The sequence below is a fragment of the Chrysoperla carnea genome, chromosome 2 (genome assembly GCF_905475395.1).
Source record: "Chrysoperla carnea chromosome 2, inChrCarn1.1, whole genome shotgun sequence".
Classification (NCBI taxonomy): domain Eukaryota; kingdom Metazoa; phylum Arthropoda; class Insecta; order Neuroptera; family Chrysopidae; genus Chrysoperla; species Chrysoperla carnea.
The window spans coordinates 18158810-18175646 of NC_058338.1; the positions used below are offsets into that span (position 1 = coordinate 18158810).

The following is a 16837-nucleotide window of genomic DNA, read 5'->3' on the forward strand; positions in this document are numbered from 1 at the left end:
AGGTGATAAAATTAAACTAGAATTTAATTTAATTGATAAATGATAACGAAACGTCCAAGTTGTCTATAAATTTATTACGCACTGATCTGAAACCACAATATCATTTGCAAAAAAAAACTACTTTTTTTAAGGTGCTAAATTTGATTTAATACACCAAATGGCCATGAATATGGTGATCGTGTATCCAGTCATCCAACATAATGCTCGAGCCGGTTGTCGTATTATAACTATTGTATAAACAACTGTGTGTAGAAATCTTGCAATTGTAAAAATTCGAAATAAATTCACGGCGATAACTGGTTTTGGTTTGGTTAATGAATACAAAAATCCAATGGATATGAACAGTAGAATATTTTCGATGTCGTTATAATGTGCTCTGAAACAAAATATAGAATAAAAAAAGTGAAAATAAACAATTGACTGAGTTAACTATTGAAATAACCTATATAGACGAACATTTAACATTTATGTCATACAAGATGCCTATTTACTAATTTTTTTAACTAATGAGTTAACTATTGAAATAACCTATATAGACGAACATTTAACATTTATGTCATACAAGATGCCTATTTACTAATTTTTTTAACTATTGAGTTAACTATTGAAATAACCTATATAGACGAACATTTAACATTTATGTCATACAAGATGCCTATTTACTAATTTTTTTAACTATTGAGTTAACTATTGAAATAACCTATATAGACGAACATTTAACATTTATGTCATACAAGATGCCTATTTACTAATTTTTTTAACTATTGAGTTAACTATTGAAATAACCTATATAGACGAACATTTAACATTTATGTCATACAAGATGCCTATTTACTAATTTTTTTAACTATTGAGTTAACTATTGAAATAACCTATATAGACGAACATTTAACATTTATGTCATACAAGATGCCTATTTACTAATTTTTTTAACTATTGAGTTAACTATTGAAATAACCTATATAGACGAACATTTAACATTTGCTAGAAATATAATTTGCATATCAATAATAATTTATTATTTATGAAATAATATGATTACTGGCAATCAAGGTATATTATTATTTCGACGAAAAATAATTATTCATAATTATTCCAAACAGTATAAACATAAACAGTACTTATCATTGTTACTTACATCTCGATTGGTATAGCTTCTAGATAAATGCCGTTTTTCTTCAAAAGTTATATAAATTATTTATTTAGATGAAAAATTCTTGAATAACAATTTAGTTAAGTTATTAAAATTCACAAAAAGTTTTGTTCGAGCATAATTACTATTTTATAATTTAATATTATTACGTCTGGAAATAAGGTCCGGAGAGCGTATTATAGCCCATGTTCGAAAATATTTGATTCTTGTAAAGTTCGATAATAAGAGACAGCAGCATTTTTATTATCATTTTTTTTGCAATATTATTGATTTACTTAGTTGAATATTGATTTTATTTAGGTTATATGAGTTAAATTGAAAAATATTTTCTCAAGGTTATATTATTCTATGATATCTACCTCTATTTTCAATTTTTATCAGTTGTTTTCTATAAAACTAAGAGTGAAATTAATAAAAATCAATGGCAATAGGTAACAAACAACATACAATTAAAAAAAAAGGGAAACTCCCTTGCAAATAAATAAAATTTTATCTTTAATTATCACGAGTCAATATTTTGAATGTATAAATTTAATCGCACATAGGCACACACATACATAAACTTTTGGTGAAACCTACCTTCTTATACGTTCCACGTATGGATCATCTAGCGCCACTTTCGCCCCAGAAACCATTGTGTCTTCTGGATTTGCAAATACCTATTTAAGTTTAAAACAAAATTTTTTATGTTTATTGTTAAAATATTAAAAATTATTTTGAAATATTAAAATAAACTAACCTTTCGCTTGAGACGTTGAAATGCCGTTAACGATGCCATTAGCAACATTTTTATTGCTAATAAAGATGCATAAAAACAATAAGATTTAAAAACGGGTTCATCGTACCAATTCGTAATTTGTACCGGAAGTTCATCTGGTTTAGATGCCATGAGTGTTTTTCGAATCGAATACAAAATAGTTTCTAATTATTGGAGAAAAAAATTGTGTTTAATAAATATCGTATGAGCATAGATAAAAACGAAATACATTTCACTTTTTTACTTATTAGTCAAAACGACACATATTCTTAAAATAGTATACACGTATTACATAGTCTAAGAGCTCTCGCTTAGTTTAATTTTACTAGAAAACTGCTCCAAAAGGTATATGTTAATCAGAGAGGAAGTTTAAAACGAGTATTCTTTAAACATTTGAGCTCGTTTTGAAAATCAGCTAATATTGCGATTATGCTTACAAATTTGCATCTTCCAGTTTTATGATTAATTGCTAATCTTAGTTAGTTATCTTGATAATATTTGTCCATTCTTGATCTATAAAGTGCATCAATTTCGTAGATTTAATTAAAATTCGTGCCTGTTTTTGTTTTGATTTAACTATGATGGCATAATTTCAGGTAAGTTAAGGAGTATCAACTGCTCCAGTGAGAGTTCAATTTCCGTCTTCACAACAAAAATTTATTTAAATATTTATGATGGGATGGTTAAGAGAACTAGTGGGCACCAATTGCTCTTTGTACTCAGTAAGCTCTGCAGGTAGTTTTCGTACCCCCCAATAAGAGTAAGCAAGAGAGGTATGTTCTGAGGTGAGAATACAAAAGAAAGATGTCTGTGAAAAGTATTGTGGTCGATGAAATTTTGGCTTCAAATATTGATTAGCCTACCAAATGAATGGTAAGTTCAGGATAAATATTAATATTTATTGGTACACGTATGTACATACAGACAAAAAAGGGTTCTGACATTTGTGAACTACTCTTAAAATTCAAACAATTAAAGCAAACTATTTTAGAGAAAAACGTGAACATTCTTTAGTCATTGTAATGCTAATGCAAGGCCTGGTTTTTTAATTCTTTTTAGGGGTGTTCTATACGTCGGAAGTAAACTTGCCCTGTAATCTAACGTGGACTCTTAGACTAAAAGTCAATGTTTCAATAATATAATAATAATATGCATTTATTAGTTAAAATAATCAATAAAATTTCTATTATAATGATTCGTTTAGTTCATATTAATATTTTACAGAGGTAAAAAACTTTTAAACTTAATACAGTACATTCATCAAACATGACGTTACAAAAAAGGTACAGTGTACTTACTTGTCATATACATTCATTTTCTTCAGGCAAAAGCTAGTTGTAGTTGAACTAAAAAGCCGCCGAAATGGGAAAAAGGGAATTTATGAGAAGGGAATGCTCTCAAATTAAAAACTTGGTGATATTTTACCATGTATATATGAAATATACCTAGTATATTAAGTTTAGTCCCAAGTTTGTAAAGCTTAATTGTTGAAATACCATATGTAGAAAGTGTTGAATGTCAGTACTTGTATTATTTTTTTTATGAATTAGAAGAGTTTAAAAAGCCAACTTAATTATGCCTTTTGGCCGCCATTCATTTCGTTTTCGAAAATTTCGAAAATTGGGTGAAGGTATAATAAACGAGTAAATTTTTGAATTAGGTATTAAATAAATCCAAATTAATGAAAACGAAACACTTTGTACCAATCGAAAAAATAATTTCTTATCGTCATATCAAATTTTTTTAATGGATTTGTAATCTTTAATACCTATCAGTTAACTAAATAAGAATTAATGATTTACATCAATTACTAGTAGATACTCGCCCGCTTTGTTGGGCAATTTCTCCTTTAGACTATCACGTTAAAGCCCTCACTTATCCACCCTTTTGTTCACAGTTTTATGGACTTTAATTTTTTGAACATTGTAACTTTCTACAGGTTCGTTCAATCATTAAATTAACCTGATTTTTATACTTTTTTTCTAACAAAATTTTTTTTGCAATATTCTCAATTTTATCAAAAGGACCCTTAAAAAAATTTCAAAAAAATCGAAAAATTTTTTTTATCTCCAATTTCGATAAAACTCAGTACATAAGGTAATTTTGACCCAAAAAGTACAAAAATCAGGTACATTTGTTGACTGGTCTAATAGTTCTTGAGATACGGACTAAAATCGATTAAAATATTGCGATATCTCAGAAACTCTGCATCCAATCATTAAATAAACCTGATTTTTATACTTTTTGGATCAAAATTACTCCATTCATCAAGTTTCATCAAATTCCAAAACAAAAATTTTTTTTGTGATTTTCTCGATTTTTTCAAAGGGGTACCCCTTAAAAAAATTGCAAAAAATCGAGAAATTTTGTTTATCTTCAATTTCGATAAAATTAAGTATATAAGGCAATTTTGACCCAAAAAGTACAAAAATCGGGTTCATTTGATGACTGGTCTAATAGTTTTTGAGATACGGACTAAAATCGATCCAAATATTGCGATATCTCAGAAACTCTGCATCCAATCATTAAATTAACCTGATTTTTATACTTTTTGGATCAAAATTACCCCATTCACTAAGTTTCATCAAATTCCAAAACTAAAATTTTTTTTGCGATTTTCTCGATTTTTTCAAAGGGGTACCCCTTAAAAAAATTGCAAAAAATCGAGAAATTTATATACTGTACCCAAAAAGTACAAAAATCGGGTGCATTTAATGACTGGTCGAATAGTTTTTGAGATACGGACTAAAATCGAACCGAACATTGCGATATCTCAGAAACTCTGCATTGTAACTTATTATAGGGGAAATAATTTTTAAAATCGGTTAAGTAATTAATTCAAAAATGACGAATTTTCATACAAACTATCATACCCTTTTCCCCACCAAAATTTCTAATAAATAAAGATTTCTTTTTTTATTACCCTGGAAAAAATTTTTTTTTATTACCGCGACGCTGAGATCTTAAAATTATTCTCGGATAAGGTCACACGATGCTCACAACAGATTTTTATATATTTTAAGCCTTAATTACCGTATGAAAAATGACTTCCAGAAAAATTATGGGACACATGAAAATATTGTCCAGGCTCATTAAGAAGGAAAGGTTCTTAAAATAAAAGCTTTTGAAGTAGTACCATTCAGTATCACATTTATTATAATATATATGTATATTATCAGTAATAATACATTATAGAAATATTTACAGCTATTTACAAAGTTTATATAATCTCGTTTACTAAAATGTTTAAACAATAATAAAAACATTTGTTTTGTTGTTGCAAAAATCTATGAATAAGTAAAATTTTGTCAATATAGTTTTGCGCCTTATTCATTTATTATTAATTAATTAATTATAACTATATAATATAATTTCTTTTATTAATTTATTTATAAATATAATTAATTACTGTAAGTATTCATTTAATTATAATTAGAGAAAGTATATTAAAAAAAATTTAAAAGTTTTTTCTTGTATGTTTGTTTAAAAACTATTGTCACAATAAAAACTATGTCATTTTTATAAACAATTTGTTTATAAATACACAAAAGCGTGTAAAAATAGTTGTTTTATTACAAAACACGAGAAATTGTTTTATAAACAATTGACATTTTATACATTGAAGATAGTTTGTCTACGCCTTCGATTAGAAATGGTCTCTTTATGATCAAAATTTTATCTTTTTCGGAGTAAATTGAGATCATATAACGAAAATCAATATTATATTATAACGAGTCATTTTTGAATGGGACCCCCAAAGATTTTGTCCCGAGGCCTTTTCAGCTTTTCTTGGTCCTGATTAAAGTATAGTTATATTTAAGCTAATTGTTTATACTCGATAGAGAACTTTTGATGTTGGAATTTGTAGGTCTGATGTTGCAACCTGTAGTTTCTAATAGAATCGTGATGGCGGAAAGAATTTTATTTTTGTTGAATTATTTTTGACAAGCACATTTTTCACTATCATTAATGAATCGCCGATACATCTGAACTACTTTTTCACTGCCTGGATATCGATATTCATGCCCTGGACACGAACATTTGGTTCAGGTAGTAAAACTCCCATTTGAAATTGGTCCAGTACAATCTTTGACCCAAATCATTGATAACTGAAGCTAATAGGGGTATGTAATTGATTTCTGAAAGTACTCTTCTACCGATTTCGCTATGATTGTTTTCGATTTTTGAAATTTACATGCTTTGAAACAAATTTTTAAACTAAAAAAATGTTTCTTTCAAAAATTATAAAATTTTAGTATAAAATTAGGAACAAAAGACTAACTATTCGAAGCGATGCATTGTCTTTTTTAAATTTTATTAAATTATTAGTCTATTTAGTTGATAGGCATGCAACCCCGCCACTGATTTTTGATTAAATTCTAAAATATGGAATTTCTCTATAATACACGCTTCTGTGTCACATAGAATTACTCAATTATAGATCATGATCATGAGGTTGAATTTTTAGCCGATGCGATCTATTGATTTTAATAGGGCTTTTCATTTACAAAATGATTCTTTTTTGTTTCGGACTGTTTTCAATCAAGTAAAGACATATCTTAAATATTCTATCCTTGTCAAAAAACACTGCTTGAAAAAGATAAAATATATTTAACTTTCTTAGCTTGAATAGTTTTTTGACAACTTTCCGAAACAAAAGCAAATCGATGAAAAGATCTATTGTCATTATGGTAAACAATTTTTAATATAAAATTGTTTTACCATACTAAATAATATATTACATATTAATTCGACGATTCGAATATGTTGAAAATTTTTTGGAAAATTCATTATTTTGAACGAATAAAAAAAATACATTAATCTAAAAAATTATTTGCTGTTTTTATATATTTACAAAATCAAAATTTCCTTTCTACATTCGAACCGTGTAATTATTATTAATTCGTCTTAATCGAAATAACTTGGCTCTTAATAAAATATAAAACGCCATTTTACTATATTTTATACAATTTTCTTTTTTATAATAATTATTCATCAATATTAATAAAAAAAGATATTGATTTTCATCAATTAATCATCATACATTCCATTTCATATTTATCATTGTATTTAAAAAAATTTTTATTTTAAACGCTTATGAAATTATAAGCGTTTTATTAGTTTTAATTACATTTACAAATTTAATATTTATAAGGGAGAGGTTGATATGTACAAGAAAATTTATATTAATTTGTAGAGATGATTTAATTAGTGGGAATAATTCTTAGATAGTAGACATTTAAATAAATTATAGGCCTCCGATAAAAAGTTTTTGAGATTTCATTTCGATAGAATCGTGGTTTATGTACATTTTCAAAATTGGTGTATTTAATACGCCATTTTTCATAAAATTTATAAACTAAAATTACTCGCTTCCATCATAGATAAGTAAGGAAATAAAAAAGTTACGAATAGCTTGCTGCTCATTTATTTATCCAAAACACAGATCCCGATCTAGCTATTTAGCCACTCCGGGCAAAAAATAATATTTGCCGCCCCCTTACACTCATACCATATACAAGATATCTTATTTAAATTGGCATATGCTTGAAACTCGATAAATAAATTGAATCGAGGAAAATGTTTCAAACGAAAAATATTAGTTTCAAAGAGACACATGTTATACCGGTATCGAATTCGATCTAGGTTTTCAGCCTACATTAAAGCCTGACTCTAATTCATAACTGATAAACAGATGAAGGCTTTAAAATAGAAAGTTGTTCTTTATAAATACGAAAACATTTTTTTTTGTAATTCGAATAGTTTGGACAGTAATTGATAGCAAAAATCTATCTTTTTGTGCGTTTGTTCATTCACTTTGAACTAAAGTGGTCTTTATAGAAAAACGAACCATTTTTATTGGAAAATTTTGTCGATGAGTGCCTAGATTTTGCAGAAACGATTGTACGAAATTACAATTTTGGGTAAAACTCTTCAATCCGTTTTTACTTTAACTGTGCGGTTTGCTGAAAAATGTTTCGAACAAAAAATGTTACTTTTTTAATCATAAACAACTTTTTTAATTTGAAGCGTTCATCTATCGATTGCCAGTTATGGAGTGAGCTTGAAAACCTAGGTCGCGTTTAATGTCTACGTAAGATGTGCGCCTACACACCCAATATTTTTCGTTTGAAGCATTTTTATCAATAAAACTAATTTTTTGAGTTTCAAGCATACGTCAACTTAAAAAAGACACCCTTTTGCCGCCACTTTTTTGCCGATCCGGTTGCCCGGATCACTCCCCCCCCCCTCTGGATCGGGCACTGCCAAAAGAGACACCAATGTATTATAACGACCTCAAAAAATTATTCAGGCCATATTTGATTTTTGTTGACCAACTACTAATTGTTTAATTGTGCGCATTTTTTAAATTCTCTGTTACAATTCTTCAGGCTTCAGGCGTATGATTCTCTTAAGACATAAGGTTTTGAGAATAATCTACTGGTAGTTCTTCAGATTATTAGTATTGTAAAGTTTCAAAAGGGCCTCTTATGTATGTGTCACATGTATGTATGTGTTATGCGATAAAGAAATCAACACTGACTATGCATGGTATTTCAACAATTAACTCAGTCAATTGTTTATTTTCACTTGTTGTTGATAAATTTTGTCAATTCTCTCGCTTGAAATCGGTCTTTTTGTGTAATGTGCAGTCTCCTTTTCGTCTTATGTTTGGTAAGAATATTTATTAAATAAAATATTAACAAAACTAATAACTAAAATTAATCAGTTCATCTCTACTTTGTTAAGATAATTAATTAGTAATTACAAGTGATCTTAAATTTGATTCCTAAATTTATATACTATTTATTAAAAATAATAAATAAAAAATTTAGTTTTTATAGAACAATATTTTCTTATTAAAATATTTTGACTTATAAAGATATTATTGATTTTTTATGATTTATTTTATTTTTAATTTATTTATATATTTATATATAATATTTAATATATAATATCTGTACAAATTTTCAATTCAGTTAGATTTCGTTTAAAATTTATTTATTATTATTTATTTCAATCTATAAATTATATAAATTCCTGGTCCTTGGAGAAACTGCAAAAAAAGAAAAAAAATTAAATAAAAGTCGTTCACGAGATTTTGAAGATCGTAATATGACATTGGAACGGATGTCTCGACATTTGTTTCTGTCTAGGAAGTAAGAAGGATGTGAAAATGATGCATTTGCTGACTAGAATTAGGGAAAATTTGCGACAGAAAGGCGCAAAAACATGTCTATTGATTGGAACAGAATCTCTCGACCTTTTCTTATGTCTAGAAAGTAGAAAGGATGTGAAAATGATGCCTTTGTTGGCTAGAATTAGGGAAAATTTGCGACAGAAAGGCACAAAAACATATCTATTGAATCGATAGGCATGTGGATTGAAAGAAGAGCAAAATGTTGTAAAGTACAAAGGTTGACATGGTAAATATCCAGCGAAAAAATTTTAATTTGGAATTTGGCCCTTCGAGGTTCGTGTATTCTACAAAACTCTCTCTACGAATTTATTAGAAAGTGCTGCGTTTTCAAATGAATATGATAACGTTATATTTAAGCTATCGGTTTGAAAAAACGCAGCAGGAAATTTTTCGGACACTATGACTGACAAAAATACGGTATCGATGAATTTGTCTACCACCTCGAACTTGCTGAATTTAATTCATTTTTACTTCAATACATACACAGTTCATTTGGCTGAATTGTTTAAAATTATCAATATTATCAAGTGGTCAAAGTGTTCGACAAAATTCCTGCTGCATTTTTTCAGACAAATAGCTTAAATATGACGTTATCATACTCATTTGAAAACGCAGCACTTTTAAAAAAGTAGCAGAAAGAAAGTTTAGAAGACTCAAAAAAAGAAGTACATTTTGGCGGTTGCCCCGTGGACTAATATTTTATTTACACGTTTATTTCCGCTCACTTAATTAACACTGATATGTTTTTCAGTCCCCCAACGAGGTAGAAGTGGAAAAGTGATGTCCCATGATCTATTACTACCATATTTTGTATACCTAACTGAACAAAACTTGTTAAGTGTTAAATCAATTATTTACCTGTCATAAGTTAAACGCAACTTTCTTGCTGACATCCCATGAGCGGTGTTCGAACTGTAACTACTTCCCTATGATGATAAACTCCAACAGGCGGTGGAGGTGGTCGTCGATTGTGATCGATTTGAGCGTATATTGTTGTGTCATCTTTTCTTGCTGCACTCTCTGTCAATGGTCGACCAAGACAAAGCTCTGCATAAGTTACTTCATTTCCAACAATCTATAACAAAGTTATTAAGTAATAAAATTTTCTCTTATTGCTTTCAAAAATTCTTACCGGTGAAATAATTTTTTGATCTCGTGGAATTCCATTTTGAAATACTACAGGTTCAATTGTTGGTATTGGAGTACCTTGTAACGTATGAAGATCGTCCGAATGAACGCTATACGTTCTTTCTCCGGGCGTTTGTGTTGCAGAAGTTAATTGATAATCAGAATCTAAAAAGATATTTGTATTATTTTTTGTCGTTAGTATATTTTTTAATTCGGATAATTTTTTATCCGAATCATCTCTTATTTTATAGGGAAGGTTTCTGCTAAAAAATCGCAAAAAAATTTTTGTTTTGGAATTTAATGAAATATGGTGGATGGGGTAATTTTGATCCAAAAAGTATAAAAATCAGGTTAATTTAATGATTGGATGCAGAGTTTCTGAGATATCGCAATATTTGGATCGATTTTAGTCCGTATCTCAAAAACTATTAGACCAGCCATCAAATGCACCTGATTTTTGTACTTTTTGGGTCAAAATTACCTTATATACTGATTTTTATCGAAATTGGAGATAAACAAAATTTCTCGATTTTTTGCAATTTTTTTAAGGGGTACCCCTTTGAAAAAATCGAGAAAGTCGCAAAAAAACTTTTGTTTTGGAATTTGATGAAACTAGGTGGATGGAGTAATTTTGATCCAAAAAGTATAAAAATCAGGTTAATTTAATGATTAGATGCAGAGTTCCTGAGATATCGCAATATTTGGTTTTGATTTTAGTCCGTATCTCAAAAACTATTAGACCAGTCATCAAATGCACCCGATTTTTGTACTTTTTGGGTCAAAATTACCCTATATACAGAGTTTTATCGAAATTGGAGATAAAAAAATTTTCTCGATTTTTTGCAATTTTTTTTGAGTATCCCTTTGATAAAATCGTTATTTTATTTAAATATGTATTATCTACAGAATATGTAATAGAATAGAAATAGAAAATGTAGTAATTGCATACCTTTATTTGCTGGAATAACATCCGGATTCTTATCATCTTTTAATTCTTCAGATTCTGAATGAAGAGGTAATGATATGGGTGGTTTTTGTTTTAAGGGCATAACGGATGGTTGATGTGGTGGTTGTCGTCGACCTTTCATTCTTAACGCACCAACAATAATTACTGTGACGAATAAACATGCTGTCATAATACCAATTAATACTGATAACATAGGTGTAAATTCTGTTGGTGATCCTAAATTATGGAAAAATAAATTTGCTATAATATAATTTTTATTTCATTTTATTCATTTATAGATCGGCTAATTGACTCTAATTTTTGACTTAAATTTTTTTTTGACTTGTAATACATACTGCGAAACCCTCAGTTTAGGCAAACAGACTTGGCCACAAACTTGGCCATTTTAAATACGAAACATTATATTGTATTAAACTGTTTCAAACTTATATATTTTTTTGTAGTTAAAATAACAAAAATATAGAGTGGGACAAAGGAGTATGTGATTTTGAAAACCCAGTTAAAAAATACTCATTAATTTTTACGATTCTAATATACATAAAAAATCATTTAAGTCTTTAAGGCTGTTGTGTAAAAAAATTTTGCAATTTTATTTTCACCATTTTAATGGGCAGATAGTTTTACCTGCCCTGGGACTATAGAAATTTTTCTTATTCCACTGTATTTGGGTGTGAAAAATGAAAATTGGAAAAATTAACAGGATTTTCAAAAAATAAACCCAGGGCAGGTAAAATGTAAATTGAAAATAAGTAAATAAGGTTAATTAAGTATACGTTGTAGATAAGTCCGTTCTAACAACTTGTTTACTCGAAAAGAAGAGTATCAGGAGAAATGGAAACAAAAGCGCTAAAAGAACGGAAATGATAATATAGAAGGTTAAAATCACGCGGCACGTAATAATTTGATGAATAGCTTGGTTGCCAGGATTAATGTGTACGCCTGGGAGTCAAAATTTTACGTTGTAGTTATTACTGAACTCGCTTCCATTAAGTCAATTTTCGTGAATGCATTTTATGTAATTAAGCTGGCTCAGTTATCGTGCGATCTAAATCGTCTTAAAAACGTTGGGCTACTGATTGGGAGTTGGACTACTGATGACAAAAAAATATTTGGAAAAAAGAAAATAGATTTTGTTTCACCATGCTTTGAAAATCACACACTTTTCTACCCCACCCTATAGAAGAAAAACTCTGAACGGAAAGAAAATAAAAGTAATAATAATAGATTTATAAACACATTAATTGATTTACCAGTTTGTTTCTCTGCAATTTTCAATGTGAAACCTTCCAACAACACCGGTTCACTTCTTCCTTTTGAATTGACAGCATATACAAGAATCTTAAGTATTTTACCAGCACCCAAACCATTTACAGTAAATATTGGTATATTACTACCCGTAATATTTGCTTGTAAAATATCATTCTGTTGATCAAACACTTCAACCATAAAACTTTGTTGTTGACCACCATTAAAGCCCTCAATACACTCAATTTGTAACGATTCAGTTGATTGATTTGCTAATGTACAATTAAACGGTGGATCGGGTTTACCCGCAGCAATTATATGAAAAACACACGGTTCAATTTGTCGGCCAGCAAGATTATTTGCCCAACACATTACTGTACCATAATCCATTTCGGTAACGGGTGTATATTGTAATGTTGACATGGATAATACTGAAGTGGATTTAAAACGAATTTGTGGTACATCGATCGTTTCTGCAGTGTTATTGAATGACCACTTGAAACTTTCAGGTGGTGGAAATGATTCTACTTCACATAATACTTGAGCCTGTTCATGTCTAGCTACACCATATATACGTTTTTGATCACTTCGGCAAATTGGTTTGACTGGAAGAAAAATATTGAAAGAATTATTATACCATAATAATATTATACCCTGTGTTTATCGACTTATTTGAGTGTACTATTTTACATATTGATAGTTTTCTTTCTAGAAGATTTTAGTGCATAAACTATAGCTAAGGAATTCGACAAGATTTTAAAAAATAACAATACATTTTTCAAACAAATAGACCAAAATAGCTTTACGTTTTCATATACGTATGTCTTTGTCTGATGATAGATTCCTTGTCTAATACATTATAAGCACAAATATAAACCCTATATTACAATAATGTAGAAAAGAAGCAAGCACAAACGTATACTCAATGTCACAAAAAATGCTCGTTTTAAAACATTCTAAGTGTTACTATTATAACATAACATATGATGCGTACGCTTAGAATGTTTTAACTGTGGCACTTTTTCTGACAGTGAGTGTACATGATAACTTACAACTATTTTGGTCTATTGATATAATAAATATGGTGGGAGCGCAAATAAATACAAATACTATAGGGATAATTCATATATAACATAATTTAATTGCATTTCCACCATTTATTTGCTTCATTTATAAACATCTAACTATGACAGGGTGCTTTTTTAACTTGACATTTGCTTAACTTGACATTTGCAAAAGATGTATAAAAGATTTATGAAAGAAATTTAAATAAAAGATACTTCTTCACATTCTACGAATTTTCTTACGTATAAGAAATCAAAGTAAATATATGTTATTTATTGTTCAGATCATAAAAAATATGTATTAAAAATTTTTTTGTTCAGATAAAAGTTATCTTTTTTCACTTATAAAATACGAATCACCAACAAAAAATATAAGGTTCCATTTGAAAAAATGAAGTTTGAATGGTGCAATTAACACCATTTAACCTAGAACCTATTCACCATTAAAAATAAGAATGCATTTGGAATCGGAATCGAGGCTTTCATACGATCAAACTTTCGTTTGAAACAATTCTTTTGTACCTGACTTATTTTTTAATTTGTTTGCAAATGTCAAGCTAAAAAAACACCCTGTATTAAAACACCGTGATTTCATAATGAAGTAAATTCTGATTCTTCTTAAATGCCATTTGGAGAATTGGCAAGCTTGGTAACTTAAGCAATTTGAGGTTTTAATTGTGGCCCGAGTAGCGTTGATGAAAAATTGAGTTTCTCAATTTTTGCCCTTTTTGCTTAGCATTTTTTTTCTGCCATTATACGTTAAAAAAAGTTATTGGTAATAAAAAAATGCAACCAGGAAGTTTTTAAACGTGGGTTGGTTTTTCAAAACTACACTCCACTTTTCAACCTTTGGCATTTGTAAATTCTCTGGCTCTATTATTTAATCGAAGAAGACAAAAAATTGAAAAATTTGATTTCCATTAATGTATTTCCAAAATTTTTTATCAAGGTAAAAGGTCTTAATTTACCAAACTTAATATAGTGAAGCTGCGAGTGCAACTAAAACAATTATTTTAAAATGTAACGTCTGTCTCTGATTTATCTAAAGAAAATGATACGTGAAAAAGAAGAAAGAATTGCAAAAAGCCGGTACCCGTATGTGACTGCTATTATTATAAAAGCCAAGTTGACATTTTTGCATAAACAGGTGATATTTTTATAATTATTGAATGAAACTCAATTCATTTGTAAAAACTGTCATAAAAATTTAAAAACTGAATTCACAAGAGTCAGGCAGGTTATTTCTTGTAAATTTCCAAATAAAATATTATCGGCCTAGAATTTAAAACAATAAATTTATTTTTGGATTTACATAATACTTTAATCGTCTTATATCTTCCGTTTCGACGCAAAAGAAGGATGAAAATAAACATACAAATGTACAAACAAACAAACCTGACATTTATAATATTAGTATACTGGATAAAAGAAACAACATTATATAACTTACACATAATTTTCAGATTCACTGTATTACTGATTCCATCTCCTTCAACATTTGATGCAACACAAGTATAATTTCCTGCTTGATTGCGTCCAACATTTTGTAATGCCAAATCTCGGTTACTGACTATAACGCCTGCTTTTTGATTATGTTGAATAACTTGCCCCTGTTTATAACAACACATATATATGTGAGTATACAACAATATTATTATACCCTTTTACAAAATCTAAATTGAAATCTTTGATTTTCGGAATTTTTGTTCATTTTTATTCAGTTTTATTTTTTTACATTTTTTTGTAAATTGAATAACTGATTTAAATGTATGAAAGAAAAATATATCTAGTTTAAATAACAGTCTAAAAATGGTGTATATTTTTTTAAAAAGATCGGTTTTCTTTCTTTTTAAATGATTATCCATTTTTTTGTAGTATGAAAAGTAATTGAAATTTTTTTTCTATATACACTTGCAGAAGCATTACTGTTTGTATGTACATGAGGACAGTATAGTTATATGAAACTAAAAATTCTGATACAAAATATTGAAAATTCCTAGAAGCACTTCGTCGACTGATCGTTTTTTTCGTCGAAAAATTAAAATCACGTTTTTGGTTAGTGGATCCTAAAATTTGATTGCATTAAAATTTGGTGGGAAGCATTTATATTGCTTTATTTTCTAGACATTTCAAATTCTAAATGATAAACGAAATCGAATATTCGTAGTTTTTTATACGCACTTTAACCGTTTGTCTACTTAGACTTAGGTTGCGGGTTCGAATCCAGGCAGTGGCAGTGTGAACAATTATAATAATTGGGGGCGATAGAATTGATCACATTGTCGACGCTTGGATAAGAACGAAGTAACCAACTCCACCCACATCATAAATGTAATTGTATATATGGATGTAGTTAAATAAATAAAGATTAAAAATAATGATGTGGGTGGCCTCTGTTATAGGCGTAAATGTTAGAGAAACGGTAAACCCTATTATTCTTATTATTATACGCATTTCAGAAATGTGATACATATTTTTCAAAAGGTTTTGGTGCAAGAAATATTGATGAATGATTAGAGTCGTTTTCGAAAACTTCAAGTTTTATGGCTTCAAATTTAGAGCGAAGACATTCGAAATGAGATAGCGAGACTTACTATATTTTTTAAATAATCCCAAGGAAACACTCAAGAGATGTTTAGCCGTCGGAATCAATTGAAATACCTTTGAATAATGTGCGTTCCGCCACAGGCAAGGTTGCCAAAGATTTCTTGATTATAGACTTCGTGACTTGCCTTTATAGCAGCCAAATTGACAGACCATGCATTCTGAATTTCAAGATAGATAGTCCCGTTGAATAGAGAGGCATAAACGGCTCCTTGACTGTTTGAAAACTCTTTGATAAAATATTTACTTAAATGATAAAAACATTTATCAAAAAAAAAAATAAAAATTAATTTGTAATAAAAAATAAATAAAAAGGAAAAACTTGAATTATTTTGTCAAACGAAAGATAATTTATAACATAAAACGAAATTTATTTATTACTTACGTTATGTTTCCAAAGCACTTTATACGCTTGAGGATTTGCTTTTATTTCACATCCGAAATAGACATCATCACCTTCTTCTATGTCGTCTGGATTTAAACTTTTTCCCAATTGTAATTCTAAAGTTGGTATAACTGTATGGAGAAAAAAATGAGAGAAAATATATTAAAATTGAAAAATATAAATGAATTTACAATATTTATATAGTATGTTTAAAATACTTCTAAATTAACAGAAGGCCATAAGTTTATGTGTATTCAGAATGCCCACATAATGTTTTTTTAGTTCGAAAGCATTTAACGTAATTGGGGATTAAAGTAGGAATACTTAAGGCTG

General features: G+C 28.6%; 2 protein-coding genes across 2 annotated transcripts in view; both read right to left on the bottom strand.

The window, feature by feature from the left end:
• Positions 1 to 53: 53 nt before the first annotated feature.
• On the bottom strand, positions 54 to 1990 carry LOC123293613 (microsomal glutathione S-transferase 1-like). The gene is made up of 3 exons (XM_044874491.1): positions 1893 to 1990; positions 1733 to 1812; positions 54 to 376 (listed from the first exon to the last, which is right to left on the bottom strand). Exons 1-3 carry the CDS (start codon positions 1938 to 1940, stop codon positions 127 to 129), a joined length of 378 nt encoding a protein of 125 aa, XP_044730426.1. The 5' UTR covers positions 1941 to 1990; the 3' UTR covers positions 54 to 126.
• A 6956-nt stretch (positions 1991 to 8946) lies between these two features.
• LOC123292520 (nephrin-like) overlaps positions 8947 to 16837 on the bottom strand; it is a 197046-nt gene continuing 189155 nt past the window's right edge. Inside the window, exons 8-14 of the mRNA XM_044873233.1 lie at positions 16505 to 16635; positions 14966 to 15125; positions 12457 to 13056; positions 11189 to 11422; positions 10244 to 10404; positions 9970 to 10186; positions 8947 to 8967 (exon numbers count right to left, since the gene is read on the bottom strand). Coding sequence (XP_044729168.1) covers positions 9980 to 10186; positions 10244 to 10404; positions 11189 to 11422; positions 12457 to 13056; positions 14966 to 15125; positions 16505 to 16635 — 1493 coding nt within the window. The 3' untranslated portion in view covers positions 8947 to 8967; positions 9970 to 9979. The remainder of the gene's footprint in view (positions 8968 to 9969; positions 10187 to 10243; positions 10405 to 11188; positions 11423 to 12456; positions 13057 to 14965; positions 15126 to 16504; positions 16636 to 16837) is intronic.

What these genes read in the sequence shown, in the direction of transcription:
- LOC123293613 (XM_044874491.1), bottom strand. Translation starts at nt 1,940, where the DNA reads ATGTTGCTAATGGCATCGTTAACGGCATTTCAACGTCTCAAGCGAAAG. An exon ending in TTCAACGTCTCAAGCGAAAG is followed by an intron (nt 1,813 to 1,892) that starts GTTAGTTTATTT and finishes AAACTTAAATAG; the next exon opens with GTATTTGCAAATCCAGAAGA. An exon ending in TACGTGGAACGTATAAGAAG is followed by an intron (nt 377 to 1,732) that starts GTAGGTTTCACC and finishes ATTTTGTTTCAG; the next exon opens with AGCACATTATAACGACATCG.